Source organism: Lytechinus variegatus, chromosome 8, assembly GCF_018143015.1.
Source record: "Lytechinus variegatus isolate NC3 chromosome 8, Lvar_3.0, whole genome shotgun sequence".
Lineage (NCBI taxonomy): Eukaryota > Metazoa > Echinodermata > Echinoidea > Temnopleuroida > Toxopneustidae > Lytechinus > Lytechinus variegatus.
Window position 1 is genome coordinate 37,099,447 of NC_054747.1, and position 15,962 is coordinate 37,115,408.

Sequence of the window (15,962 nt, forward strand, 5' to 3'; positions counted from 1 at the left end):
TGCATGACTTTAGTTTGATTTTATTTTACCATATATTAACCCAGATCATTCAATTTCATTTTAAACCTGTGCAATATCAATATACAAACAAACAATTTCAAAATAAAGCATTCTTGTATAATAATATTCAATTTTAATAACTTTCAAGTAATATCATACTTCCTAGATTGCATTGTTATTCCCAGTGAATACACTTTTATTTCTCATTAATAATCCTTTCAAACAGTACTACATTATTCATGCATGTAACTATTTCATTTACTATTTATTTCTCGAACAAAGTGTTTAATTTATTAGTTATTTTATCTTGTACATATATTGTAACCATTGCAATTCAGTCTTTGGACTGCGGGAATGGATAATTTTAATAAAATCCTTCAATAATGATAATAAAAGCGACAAATTGGTGTGATCGAACAAAGGTCACTTAACAAGGTCGAATGGAGCAGTAAAACATACAATAGATTGTTGGACATGCATGAAAGTTTTAACAAAAGTACAAGTCTGTCCAAGCAACAAGCCGACCCGAACGAAAATAGAACCGAAATAAGCATATCACTTTACACTTTTAATTTTCCATCCATTCAAATCAACCACAGACGGCAAAATGAAACTGTTGACAGTTTACCTCCATTTTTCGACCGATTCTTGGACTTGATTTACCGTACATGGACTGTGGCTATCACTTATATCATATTGACTTGAGATAGGTTGCAGTACCCTTTGAAGAATACAGCAGATGATGATGATAAAGATTGACAATGTAACAATTGTCTTTCAAATGCCATGAGAATGAAAGATTTGAAACCTTCTCAGTGTGTGTGCGTGAAAGGAGTATCATGTTTATAAAACAGTGATGATCCATTGACCTTGAAATCTTCTTGTTTATAAAAATCAGAAGGAGAACTTCTAGTTTATCGCACTTTCCTACATTTTAATTTGAATACTGCACATAATATCCATTATTCACTATTCTTTTGTACTAAACAATATTAGCTGAGAAGAAATGCCTACTTAACCGCATTCCAACATCTTGTTAAGCTTAGGCTTTGTTATTTTTAACAATGGCTGGACCACTCCCTTCTTCAGGCTCGATGAACACTAGACAAACGGTAGCTGTAACATGCCAAGTGATTAAAGAACTCCTACAGGATGAGGAGTTCCTTAAAGGCCCGGTCCCACTGCACTAACGAATGAAGTGAGGATGTGGATCAGAAAAATGTCGTGCCATCCGTTGGAAAACGCAATGCGTCCGTCGTGTACATGTACACATTGTATACGTGCTTCATACGCTCTATCCATCGAGCATCCCTCCACTGTGATTTCACCCGCGCCGTGTGCGATGTAAATCCGCAACGCACACGACCAACAAACGTTCCATGTCCGTTCTCATCCGTTAAACGTCCGCTGTATATTCTCTGCGTCCCCTTGGCTTTCTCGCAACTCACATCCAATGCAGCTGACAGCTGAAAGAGGGAGGAAAGGTAACTTAAAGGTAGAGCCGTGGTGTAGTGGTTCTGACTCTCGCCTTGTAAACAGAGGGTCGTGTGTTCGAATCCCACCGTGGTCTAGCGTCCTTTGGCAAGGCGTTAATCCACACTTTGCCACTCTCGACCCAGGTGCTAAATGGGTACCCGGTAGGATGCGAAAGATATTGTATGTTTGATTTTGCCAGCGCCATAATGAGGCTGCGATGAATGCAAGGAATGCTCCCCAGGGAGTGGAAATTGTGCACTTTTCGTGCGGGATTGAAATGAATCCAATGACCGGGGTAATAATATGCTGTAACGCGCTTTGGGCCATTCTGGGAAAAGCGCTTTATAAAAATTGGGTATTATTATTATTATTATTACATGGAACGCATAATGAGTTGCACGGAACTATAGAAAGGATGTGAGCGTATCTCGCACATAAAGTATTCAAAACCCCTTCGTAGCTGTCGTCCACTTCTATCAATTTTCATCCGTAGGTTCCGATGAACATCAATTTAACATCTTCGATAAAAACATAATCATTTCCCACGTCCGCTCTTTTCTGTTTTCGCATTTTTGGGGCTAATTTCGTCCATTTCTGGAGCGGTTAAAAACGGATGGAGCCACACCGAAATTTCACTCGTCCGCTGTGTCCTTAACGGATACGCTTTTTGTCCGTTGGCCAGAGCGGGACCAGACTTTAAAGGCATGGTCACACCGCCCGAGCGTCGTTGGAGCGGTCGTGGAGCGGAGAGAAAAAAAATCATCACCGCTCGCTACCGTTTACCATTTTCGATTTCGATTGTTGTTTTTTTGTTTTCGATTGGTGTTTTCGATTTTTTCCCCAATTTTGAGAGCGAAATTCGACCCTCTTTCCCTACCGCTCCACGACCACTCCAACAACGCTCTGGCAGTGTGACCAGACCTTAAGATTCTTGATTCTGCTGTCAGAAGAGCTGTTGCAAAAAAATAATAATTGAGCGCTTGGACAAAATTCAGAGCTCCATCTACGATTCGCAAAATAAAAATGGATTGCAAGAATAAAGAGATTCGGTATCTAAACAAAACATTAACACATCACGAAATCGAAATGCTTTATCGTAGGGGGTAACAATGCCACAATATTTCCGTATTCCAGAGGAAAATGAAATAAGTAATGAAAATAGCGATAACTTTAGTGTCTGACATTTGCCTGTCTAAATAAGGAGTACCGATTGACATAATGAAGGACATCGATCATTATCGATAGACCACATAGATCAGGGTCCAAGTCAACGAATAATCCATTGCCACCAAGCCCAATTATCGTCAAATTATCTACCTATATAGGAAAAGGAAAGAAATTCTGCAAAAACAAAGAAAACTTCTGAAGGGATCGAGTACCACCATCGTTGAAGATCTTACTGCAAGAAATAAGATACGGTTTAAGAAAACAAGAGAAGACAGAACAGATGTAGAGTGTTGGTCATCCGATGGTCGCATCATCGTCCTGTAACCAGCCCAAGAAGGGAAGACCATGACTATGCAGATTACCTTCGGAGAAGACCTGGCTAAACTATAAATAAAACAAACAGAATGTAAACAAATTAAAACAAGATACATGTATGAAGCACATCATTCATATTCAATTTCAAGTGAATCATAGACATGGATAACGAACTTGTTTTTTTTCAGATGAGATCCATTGCATGCTCATTTGTCGCAAGAGGGAGACATTTCTCGTATGCAGTCTTGATCATTAAAGGTCAAGTCCACCTCAGAAAAAATGTAGATTTGAACCAATAGAGAAAAATCAGACAAGCACAATGGCGAAAATTTAATCAAAATCGGATGTAAAATAAGAAAGTTATGACTTTTCAAAGTTTCGGTTATTTTTAACAAAATAGTTATACGAACAAGCCTGTTACATCCAAATGAGAGAGTCGATGATGCCACTCTCTCACTTTTCTTTTGTTTTTTTAGTGTTTGAATTATTCAATATTTCAATTTTTACGAATTTGACGATTAGGACCTCCTTGCCTGAAGCACAAAATGTTAAAATAATGGAATTCCCCATGTTCAGGGAGGATTGAAACTTCATTTCACATGACAATGACGAGAAAATGAAAATATTTCATATTTTATATAATAAAATACAAAAGAAATAGTGAGTGAGTGATGTCATCAGTTCCTCATTTGCATACCAACCGAGATGTGCATGTAACTGTTTTGTGAAATGAAGCGAAACTTTAAAATACCATAACTTTCTTAAAAAAAAGGGTCAACGCGTTCTCTTGACTGACCAGGGGCCCGTTGCAGAAAGAGTTGCGTTTAAACGCAAGTCAAAAAAATCAATCGCAAGTCCCAAATGCGCGCTGTTGATTGGTTGAAAATCAAGTTGCGCATGATTTTTGGAGTTGCGATTGATTGCAACTCTTTCTGCAATGGGCCCCTGGGATAGATTAACATGTAGAGTAAGCTCAAATCCACGAGGATTAGACCTGTCCCAGACCAAGTGTAAAAGTGGTATATCCCTGACAAGTCTCATCAAAATGTTAATTGGGGGTGCACAGAAAAGGGCGACATCGCAGTCGAAGCTTATATAAAATCATTCCGGTTGTAATCTGCTGAGTATCTAATTAAATTTCCTTTTACATATTAAACCGACACAAGGTAAGCCCCTATCAGGTTTGCATCCAGGATTTTCCAAAGGTTGGTCACATTTTTTGTGAGAAAAAATTGACAAGCCCCCCCCCCCCCCCTCCTCTTAAACAAAAGAAGGAAGTTTTTAACCAAAAATGAAGGATATTTCGTCCACGAGAAAAAAAATGACAAGGGAACAAAGTCTTAATTTTCAAAAGGGGGCACACTTCTGTTTTACCGGTATTTTCACAATATAAATTCTAGTTTTGCTTCTCAAGGGGTGGAGGGGGGCACGGGTTAGCTGCCCCCCCCCCCCTCCCCCGGATCCGCCAGTGGCCCCTACGACCATGCTAAATACAAGAAGTTACAATTTAGAACAGATTAAGAGCCACACACCTTTGAAAAACATGTCAATAAATGAGCATAAATTTGTCAAAGTGCTTTTAAAGTGCCTGAGTAAGTTGTAAGTGCATCTAGTCTAATTCAGTTCAAATCATGACTTGAAAAAAAATGGACACATAAGCACATTGCTTTATGTTTCAACGTCCAATTGAATCCAAGTAAAGAGTCATAATTGATTGATATAAAGAAGGCAATCAACAAAATCAGACTACAAAATATTTTTACTATCTCTCCCGATTTTTTTGAGGAGAAGGTAATTAATTTTTTTGTCATTTTGACAGTCTATTCATTCAATATTCCATCGTTGGATATTCCGTGTATAATCTACAAATCAGATGTACTATGCTAATTTCGCCCATTAGTGTTCAATCGCCAAAAATAAAAAATGAAAACCACACACACAATATGGATCTGGTTATGACTTTGACGTACCGAGCTGAAACTGGATATAAAGTGAGTGGAAAAAATTCTGCAAGCACATTTCGGTATCAATTCGATAATGAAATTACGAGCTATTCTGTCACTATAATTTGAATGTCTGAACTTAGTTTGCAATGGAACCTTGGCACTTCCGCATCTATGAAGGCTATCACGTGGCACTTCTGGTTTGCCTTCTTGTTTCATCTGCATCCTCGTCGGCTTGGATAAACCACTCCTTGTGCCTGGAGACCTGTAGCTGTGTCGGGCAAACCAGAGTCGAATGCAGCAACCGTTATCTCAAGTCCGTTCCCGCTGGTATTCCTTTGACAACAGAATATCTCATCCTGTCTCGTAACCTGATCACCACTATACAAGATGACGATTTCTTTCCATTACCAGTCCTTACTGTCCTGCGCCTAACGGCGAATTTCATCTCGGCTATCCAGCCTCAAGCTTTCACTAGACTTCCTAAATTGTCGACTCTCCACGTTGATGAGAATGGTCTGATCGACATGTTCTCTATACCCCCAATCCGTATCATCAACCTTGCATTCAATTTTATTCAGAGGGTGAATTGCTACAGTCAACAGACATTCGACTTTGCTGGCGACCGTGAATCCCTGATAAACCTTTCAAACAACTTCATAGTAGGATTCTTGAACCTGTCACTTCCGGTTAACATCATTGCCGCCGTATCATCAAATATTCGGGTTTTTGACATTCACCAAATACAGTCGGTACATCTGATCACTTTAATTGACTTCCGTGACAATGGTATCAGGACCCTTCCTGATCTGCGGAACGTGACAAAGCTTCAGAAACTCTTTCTAGCAGGTAACCCAATACACGTTGTGCAGATTTCACACTGGCCCCAGGGCACCACACTGTTGCAGATACATCTGGAGAAAGGGACACATTTCAACCAAAGCTCGTCCAGCAGAATAACTGATCTATACCTAACTGGTATGGGAATTAGCCATTTACAGGATATTATAGGCTTGGGAGTGCACTTCATTGAGGTTATAGTCATTTCAAAGTCTTTGGTAAGCAGTATCAGTGACCTCCCAACACTTCCAAAATTGAGGAGCCTTACTATCAAACACTCTGAACTGATTGGAGTCATAACCTTTAGCACCTGTTCGTATCCAAAGCTTAGGGTCATAGACTTTCGAAACAACAGTATCACCGAATTCGTTCTTCAAGGGAACATGAGTGACGATTGGTGCGATTCTGTTAGGAAGTTATACCTAGATGAAAATCAGATCGATAACGCAAGATTTCTTAAGAATATTTCAAGTCTACATCACCTAAGCCTATCCAATAACAACATTTTTGCTGTCAATTGGACCGCGATAAATGAGAATAAAGAATTAGCTATACTTTACATGTCTGGAAATCGCATTAGTACTGTTGATGACGTGATCAAGTTGGATTATCTCACGATCCTTGATATATCTGATAATCAAGTAGCATTCATTGTGCCTGGCGCCTTTGTCGGTTGTCCGAATCTCTCTATCCTCAAACTGAATCACAACAAACTCACAACAATCCCTGACGTCACCTTCTGGTATAAACTACGGCGTCTTGAGCTACAGTTCAACGAAATTGAAATAGTGGAGTTTATACACACAGACTTTCAAAATAGACCTTTGTTTTTCAACATCAGTTCGAATGTAATAGGACATCGAGCAGATGAAGCAATTAGGATTCATAATGTAGCTGAAATCGTTTTACAGAACAACCGATTAATATCTCTGGATCAGTTAAACATTAGTTCTGTTCGGCGGTTGATTAAACTGGACCTCAGTCATAATCTATTAACAAACATTGCTTCTCCGGATTGGATTGGGATCAAATTGGATCAGTTTTTAGTCAACTATAACCGACTGCGTAATATATCTCTTCCTACAAGAACCCAAGTATTCAGATGTTCCCACAATTCCATCATGCAATTTCATGGAAATTCAAATTGCGGAAGTGACGTCACGTTTTGTCAGACAGAGTGTGAGTTAAGAGAGGTAGACGCTGGGTGGAATATGATCCTTTCTATAGACGAGAATGCTTTTCAGAACTGCAATCGCTTAGTGAAAGTAAACCTTGAAGGAAACCCCTTGAAACACCTTTCCTCAAGAATTATAGGTAGTCTCGACACAATCTCACTCTCGCATACTACGATAGGAAGGGAGTATATACAAATACCAAACTGCAGCAATGTGTCTGGGGCTTTTGAAATGAACAATGTGACAATGTTTCAACAGCTGCCTGGCGTGCCTTGGCATTTTGAATTCAAATCCCTCAAATTCTCGCTTCGACTTTGCTGCAATGCACTAGCGATTCTGCCTAACATTGACGCCCCTTTACTCAGGAACCTTGACCTAAGCCATAACCGAATCTCCACACTTTCCGGAAACCCTTTCGGGAAATTGCCACGGATACAGATCATTGATCTGCAGGATAATTCTATTGACATCGTGCCACGGCATGCATTTACTTCATGTTATGTTGCAGATGAAATCAATCTTCAGGACAACCAGATAAGCTTCATAGGACAATCCGCTTTCATCAATCGCAGTAGCCTGACGATCCGGCTCGGTGGGAATCGCCTGATGTACTTGGATTCATCGGCGCTTCCTCTACTGTCCGAAAGGATCCACCTAGATCCTAACCCCTGGGACTGCAACTGCAATTTGAGAAACCTTCAGAGTTGGCTTTTGCGGTCTGGTGTCGACGGAGTACATTGTATGTCTCCTTCTAGTTACAATGGAAGGATGCTCGTTGAGTTGTCCAACATGGAACACGACTTATGTGAAAACTGGTCCCCCGCCTCAGGTGTAACTAACCCCCAAAATGAATTCGAAATGACATCCAAACCGTACGCCAGTCACTCTCAGTCATCACCTACAAGCCCAATGTCTTGTTTTATCAAATCAATAACATGGGGCACCACTCCAATGTTTTCTTTTCTGTTTTACTCCATCCTTTATTAATGAATAATGAATGAATGTAGCACAAATACACAAATCTTCATATACATGTACCATCTTGATAGATATCCGAATCAGCCTTGATTTACTACAGAAACGTTCAATGTGTATATTATGTATTATAACAGCAATCCCGTTTTCTTCGACATTTTGGATACTCGTATTTTAAGGGTGTTCAATAACCAATCTGTACAGAAATGTCGTACTTCTAACTCTTATAAACCTATGATGGGCTTACATTTAGAATATCGTTTCTTCGAAATGAAATCCGTCCTAGATCTGCCGGAATTTAAAAGATTGATTAATAAATGGCTGTTAACACCAATGCCATATTATTTAATCCGTTGGAATTCAATGTTGTTGATCTTGTATTTTTCATGGATTTATATTTACCAAATGTTCTACGTTACACTTGTAAGAGGTTTTAGCTTTGCAGATACCTTTCACGCTTTTATTTCTGGTATCTGTATTTTTTTGTTTTTTATATATTTTATTTCTGCATATGGCCATTTATTAAGGTATTGCAATATTTATTGAGCGTCATTATCAATACATAGTTTAATAGCAAAACGCTGCAAATGGTCGCATAGCAACCACATGTAAAGGCTTATCCCAAATGTGACACAATAATACTAAAACATATTGGTGTGTGTGTGTGTGTGTGGGTGGGTGTGGGCGTATCTGCGTATTATGAATAGACCTTATACATTTGCGTCATCGTGCCATTTCAAAGGTTATTTTCACTGCTGTTGCCTTGCGTGCCTTGGTGATGTGCAGCTGGCACATCTCTGACAACTACATTCACGCTATTCCCATATCCTCTGAAGGAGGGCGCTTTGAGATCATGACGTCACATGCATAAGGTCCTTGTGAAAAAATGAATAAAGAGACACATAAACCATCATGAAATAAACAAAAGAGGTCAAAATTAATGAATAAAGAACGTGAATTTATAGTCATGTTAAAGAAATGGATAACTGGCTCATAAAAATTCTTGTAAATCAACAATATAGTTTGAAACTTTTAACCAATCGGTATTCCTTGCTTCTCTCTGAGTGTTTGTAGATACTTAAAAGCAGGTCTAATCATTCTAATGCACTGAACATTGTCCTTCATACTTTCTCTTAGAACATAGTGAGTGACCTTCTTAAAAAATGTGGTCCCATCCAGACATTTGTCTTTTAGTGCTTTGATCATTTTTTTCTAACGTCCTGACGTCTTGTCCATTCTTTTCCTGACCGTACGCCTTTATTTTTGTCCACAGGGTTCGGTTAAAATGTTCATAAAGAAGGGCATCGCCATGGTTCCATTCGTAAAGTCGTTCAAACGTTCCCTTGGACATTTTGTCCTCTTCTGATTTCGTTCTTACTCTGGATGAGAAGTAGGTCATATCGCTCAAATCCCAACACATTAACTCTCTCAAGAGGACTAAGGATTCCAAAAGATACTCTGCAACTAAGACTAAATCGAAGTCGTCCTCCAAAGTAGCAATTTTATGCCGAATAACGCCCTCATCGGCCATTTCCGGTTTTTGCATTCCTAGGTCATACAGCGTCGGGTTGAGTGCAGTGTGGTGAGGTTTAGCTATCTCTCTTCGATAATATATCTGTGGATTGTCTGCAAACCCTTTCAAGGTAACATTGAAGTTGCGTTGGAATCCATAGTAGGCATACATACTTTCAAACTGGGTAGAGGGATGCCGGATGATGGTCACATATGCTGCGTTCTTGTACATGATCTCGGCCATTTCTATGGTGAAAGAACAAACGAAAATGTATTTCATGAAATATTTGATTTGCTAATAGATATCTGTCCGCAGGCGCCTTGCCTCTGTTTTATTTATTTCATGCATTAGATCAACATAGGTACACTCAACTGATAAAAAAATAAAACAGGCAGCTTTTTTTGAAAATCTAATGCTCGGTATTAGCTTTACCTTCTTCTAAAGTTTCAGTTGGAAAAGAGAGGATTTTAAACATGATATCCTTTCGGATATCATGTTTAAAAACCTGATTTATTAGATGAAAATGAAAACTACGATGAAGAAATTTTGGTTTTTGGCTAAAATATGTACAATTATTTACCATTTATTCGAAAGCAATATTTTCATTTTTTTCATAATTAACTTTCATAATTTTTTTAAATTATTGAATTAGAAGGATAAAGGCAAAGATGTCAAAACGCATAGTACATATCGAGCTGGAGAATATGAATGTACCATAATTGTGTGCATTAATGACAAACAGAAACGAAGAGAGTCGTATATATAGTTTACATATTTCAAAAGATCTGAAAATATGGAATTGTAATGGTGACATAGACGGTAATTAGCAAGAGACAAGGAAAAATAATAATAATACATTTTTATAGCGCCTTTCCTTATAAGATACAAAGCGCATTAAAATTAGTATGAGGACAGTGGGTGAGCAAAGCAAGATGGCCGGAATCATAAAAGGGATTTTGAATCCGCCCGAGTAATTCAGCGTGTATATTAAAGTGACTGGTTAACATTGGTTTGACTTTTAAAAAATCTGAGCTAGAAGATCATACTTATCACCTGTGTCTGTGATATGTTGTAAAAAGGAAGCTCAGAAAAAAATTGCGTTCGAAATAATTGTTTAGTGCTTCAAAAATTGAAATATGAAGTGACCGGAAACACCATCTTAATTTTATCCCATACACTTATGTGTAGTATTTAGGCGTCTATAAGACACCTATTTACAAAATCGGGGTTTGCCTTGTAGTTTTAGCTTTTCATTCTCAATAATGGTTGTTGTCAGGCTTAATTAGTTCTAATACATGCAATTGTACACATGTTTCATCTTGGTTCGAAATTTTTTAAATCGGCTGCTCACAAAGTTAAACAATACCTTTAAGGACATGATGGGAAAAAAGTGTCCAGTATAAATGCGAGATTTCGCCACCTTGACAGAGCGCTATCAGAATTGACGTTTTTATATAAGTTGCCGCAATTCAATCATCCTTCAGTTTATGTAAACATGAAAACAGAAATAGTTGATTTGTTATATTTCAAACAATGGGATGATGATGTAACCTAATAGCAAGAAACGTCCATTTAGCGCACTTGTGATAGGAGCAAGTATTTATTATTGGACGCATTCTCAACATTCGCGATGAAATAGCATACTCAAAGCAGAGGCATCTACCTAATACCTTGGTCACATTTGCTACGGCCGCCGTAGATTCTAAAATTTCTACGCCGAGTAGCAATTCTACGGTCGCCTCAGAATTTCCACGGCCTCTTACACTAGCGGTCACATGTGTTACGGTCGCCGCACGGCGTATTTTTTAATTTATGGAGAAAAAAAAAATCTACGGTTGACGTATGTCCTTGAAATCATGACGTACGGTCGCCCTAGGGCGACCCTACGCTGGCCGTAGATTTTTGACAAATACTACGGCAGACAAGAGGTGGCCGCAAGGCGTCCTCACGGCGGCCGCAGGGGACTATACAGTGAGTATACCATGAATTGCTTGTCACACTCATCATAATATTTTATATTAGACATTTCATTTCAGAAAGTTTTCAAAGTTTCGCACCATGCCCATGCGCGTATTGTGGGTGGGAGGGAGGAGGTGGGTTTTCGGGGTCCGGGCCCCTGGGTAGGCAAAAATGGGGGCGCCAAAAAGAGGGAGGGAAGAAAGGGAAAGAAAAGGGAGATAAAAAAGGAGGGGGAAAGAAGAGAAAGAGAAAAGGGAGAAAAGAAATAGAGAAGGAAACAAGAAGAAGGGAAAATGAGAGAAGAGAACATGAGAAAGGGGGGGGGGGGTAATAAAAGTGCGGGGGCATCCTGTTAACGATTACCTGAATTGCGTAGAATGAGTAAATTTGGAACGGAATATAAAAAAGTTCAGCTCGCGCTTCGCGCTCGCATCGAATAATTTTTAAGTGCCCATCCTGTTCATGATTACCAATAAGGCTTATAATTTCCAAACTTTGGGTCATTTTGGAATATAAACAATGTTCAGCTCGCCCTGACAGATAGATAGATACCCATCCTGCTCATGCTTACAAAACTTCTCAGAATATTCTATTTTCAGGTCTATACACAAGCTATCAAAAATCGCGTTCGCATTATTTATTTGGACTTATGAAATAAATCTCCCTTAACCATGGTAACTTGTTTGTATGAATAAAGTTAAGATGTTAATAAACTCGTTAGTCTTAAATGAGAACTACACCCTAGGAAACAACAACAAAAATCAGCATTTAACTCCCCATGATAATAATAATAATAATGATAATGTCATATTTTACCCAAGTTAGCCGCTGGTAAAAGGGCAATATCTGTGCTTCCTGGTCACATTTGTTCTTAAAAAAAAATTGGTATTACATCACATTCATGGATAGTTTGCTTTTTATTAAGTTATCATTAAAAAAGTGGTCTGCAGTTGCCCTTTTTCATGTGACTATGGAATAAGATAATTCAACATGCATTTAAGGCACCTGTTTGCCTGACGAGGAGGGGTCGCCATTTTTTTTTCGAAAAGTACACAGGCATAGGGGCCAAAATTATAGGTCGGGCCCCCGAGGTGCAAAATTCTAAATACGTGCCTGATGGCTCCCGAGCAGATAACTTAAAAGGAGAAGGGGAAGGAGGAAAAAAAACACGAGGGAAGCCGTACGGCCACCGTACGTTCGACGTACGGCCGCCGTAGACCGTTCTACGCCATGCCTATACGGCTAGTCTAATTTCTACGGCGAGCGTAGAAAAGAAAAAAATGTTATGACTCCGCGTTAGAATTCTACGGCCACCCCTACGGCCTGTAAAAAGTAGGCATCCGCCGTACGGCCACCGCAGATTTTCTGCGGCCGTCGTACCGCCGCCGTAGAGCAAATGTGACCAAGGTATAACCAAGGTTTCAAAGCACGAATTTCCAACACCAACTTTGCGAAATCGGACCAATAGCGTCGACACTGTTTCCGTTATAAGAAATACGTTTTTTATGATGTACTTTTGTTGCGTCTTTTTCATAAAACCAATAGACGAAGACATTTAATTTTGGTTGATTGCATATGATTGTAGGGATAAAATAATTTGTTTCATAATCTACCATCTCTCATGACAGATCATGAAGCCTTGGTGTACCATTGTTGATTCATTCTCGGATGCATTCGATTTGTATTGTGTCGTAGCGTTGAAAGAAAGTGATTGTAGTCAGTGTATTCCTCTGGACTTTTCGCATTCATTACGGGGGAAAGTCCGGGAAACATTTGACGACGCACCAATGCCTTTGAAAGTGCAAGTTCAGCATTGTCATAGCATGACTCTGGCTGACATATTTGCAATTGTTCGTCCACGGCAAATATTCGGATGATCTGCTTTCCCAGTCCACCAACTATCGACAAGAGCCTTATAGCTCTCTACTGTGATTTTAATTGCATTTCCAAAGGAATCGATGCGTTATAGAGATTTTCCCCGTAGTAAATGCGAGAACTCTTTAGTATCTACTCACCGGGACGGTTGTATCTTGCATGATTGGCAAGCACGTTGTATTTTCCTGACGGCGACTTGACAGGATGCGTCCGGTTGAACAATGAGGGCGTCCCAAGATGTACACCTGTTTTTGGTAGGGCAAACGTCAGCCCATGAGCATCACCATAGCGATAATTGATATTCTGTAATGTAGAGCTCCCGGTCTTGTGGGTTTTAAGGTACATTATATTTTCTCGAGGGACGCATCTACTTTCATCACGCTTCTCCTGTTCAAAAGGGCTCATGGTTTCTGCGTTCGCCATCCCACCTAGTTTTCCTCTTTCAAATTCACCGACGCTGCTAGGTAGGGTACTCGTATTGGTACTGAAGAAGAACTCATAACTGGTTCTTGTTCGGTTAGAAGCTCCTGCAACTACATGTCCAGCTGAATGGACCAGACTCACTTTGATGTTGTCAAGGTATCGAAGAGAACCTCGTGCGGTCTGACTGTAAAGAAAATTAATAAGGCGTTAAAACCCGCATTTTGCTATCTAATCAAAAGGTGTGTACCTCAAAATTTGAAATTCATTGTAAGCTGAAATGGAAGATACATCTAAAGACAGTACTTGTTGGAAAACTATGATCGACTCAAACATTCGCAGCCAGAACTTCAAATTTAAGAATTGTTGGTCCCTGACTTAATTCAGTTCGTTTTTCTTTTCGATGGGGAGGGTGGAGGTCTTGTCTTCCACTTTTCATGTATAAAAGGGAGACCAACGGGTTTTAAAAGATGCTTAGAAAACGTAACATGGCCGTGCGGTCACGGATTTTTTTACTTTTATTTTATTCATTTGTTTTGTTTTTTGGACGGTGGCGGGGTCGGTTACCCCTCCCCCATACGTTTTAGGTTGAAGAAAAAAGTCATATGTCCAACAATATCGCTGAAGTACAAACCACTTACCCTTGATTTGCTGAATATGCTGTGAATCTTGCTTCGCCATTGTCATCACTATGTCTTAGAAGAATAAACTTTGTCGGTATGTTTGAAGCGAGGAACAGCATCATCGATACGACTCCTCCTAATACACTAATACTCGCAAACCTCCTGACTGCGTTCATCGCATCAAACCTGAATACAAATGACCACGAATAAGCGAAAATGAAGAGAATTTTTAGCATGGTCAATAAAAATTGCGTGTATATTTATCTTTCTAGAAGCGCCACGAGCAGCGAAAGTGTCCTTAGCGCTATATAAGTAGCCATTACTACTACTACTACTACTACTACTACTACTACTACTACTACTACTACTACTACTACTACTACTACTACTACTACTACTCCTACTCCTACTCCTACTACTACTACTACTACTACTACTACTTCTACTATTATTATTACTACTACTATACTACTACAACAACAAAAACGAAAAATAATGATCATGATTCCATTTAAAAAAATGATATGATAGCAGATCTTGATAAAATACCAACTACTATTGGAATTAGAGCCAATCAGGAAACAAAACATTCACAGTTGTCATGGTAGTTGACATTCTAGTGAGGGTCGCTATCATATCAACTTATTGTGACATGGAGCCAAGATCATACAATTAATACATGATACATATGAACATTTCCAGGGCCCTTTAAGAAGCAAAACTTGGGGGTATGCCCGTACTACACATGGTATTCAAATAAAGCTGCCGAGTCATAAAGACTTATAAAAAATAGGACCTTTTGCCTTCTTGCTTGGCGCTCAGCATTTAGACCGAAGAAGGGTAATAATAACATATTATGTTATGCAGGGCCCGCTTGTAGAGCAGTCTTATGATTGAAGTGGCTACGCTGGGTAAATAAAACGTTATTATTATCATTATTATTATAAAGCTAATCAAATGTACACACACGCATACACACACCCTTACAGACACACACACACCACAAACACATTATATTGAACTTACCTATTAAATTATGCAATGATAACGTCTCGTGTCAGATATAATGTTAAACACAACATAATCTCCATACTACCATGAGAGTACGTCTGCCGACAGGCGCGCCGGAACACTTTCAGTTTTGGGGGGGGGGGGCAAAATCCCGAAGGGGGCACAATATTTTTGAAAGCGTGAGATACGGAAGCGATTGAGCGGGAGAGGGTGTCGGACCCCCCCCCCCCACGGTAAGAACTTTGTGTAAAAATTGAGTGTAAAAGTTGCGTTTCTAAGAGCATTCAAAAATAAATTTCTTGAGAATTAAACAGTCTTGGAGTTCTTTTTGCTCCTGTTTCCTCCCTTCTGACCCAGACTGGTGTTTCTTCATGATCAGGGTCGCAGTTCCAGCAAATTACGAGCCTTATTGCAAACTCAATTGTTTCAAACCAATGTAATATAGGCCTTTTAAAGACTTTAAGATGACAAACATGACCGTACGCACCGGGGGCCGCCGATCGAGAGGGCAAAATTCACCAAAAGTGTGCACGAAATCTTTCAATTTTATTCTAGAAAATGCAAAATCTCCCCCATCACCATGGGCGGAAATCACAGGGGGGACGCGTCCCCCTACCATTTTGGAAAGGGGGTACATAATATCAAATGTCCCCCTACTATTTGTGCTCTT

At 39.4% G+C, this 15,962-nt stretch overlaps 1 protein-coding gene and 1 pseudogene across 1 annotated transcript; one reads left to right on the top strand and one right to left on the bottom strand.

Moving 5' to 3' along the window:
- Positions 1 to 5,050: 5,050 nt before the first annotated feature.
- LOC121419693 (leucine-rich repeat-containing protein 4B-like) lies at positions 5,051 to 8,762 on the top strand. The gene is made up of 2 exons (XM_041614152.1): positions 5,051 to 5,750; positions 8,728 to 8,762. Exons 1-2 carry the CDS (start codon positions 5,051 to 5,053, stop codon positions 8,760 to 8,762), a joined length of 735 nt encoding a protein of 244 aa, XP_041470086.1.
- Positions 8,366 to 15,360, bottom strand: LOC121420854 (annotated as a pseudogene).
- Positions 15,361 to 15,962: the final 602 nt, after the last annotated feature.

Coding starts and splice junctions, on each gene's coding strand:
- LOC121419693 (XM_041614152.1), top strand. CDS start 5,051: ATGGAACCTTGGCACTTCCGCATCTATGAAGGCTATCACGTGGCACTT. Junction 5,751..8,727: donor TCAGAAACTCTTTCTAGCAG/GTAACCCAATAC, acceptor TATCCTCTGAAG/GAGGGCGCTTTGAGATCATG.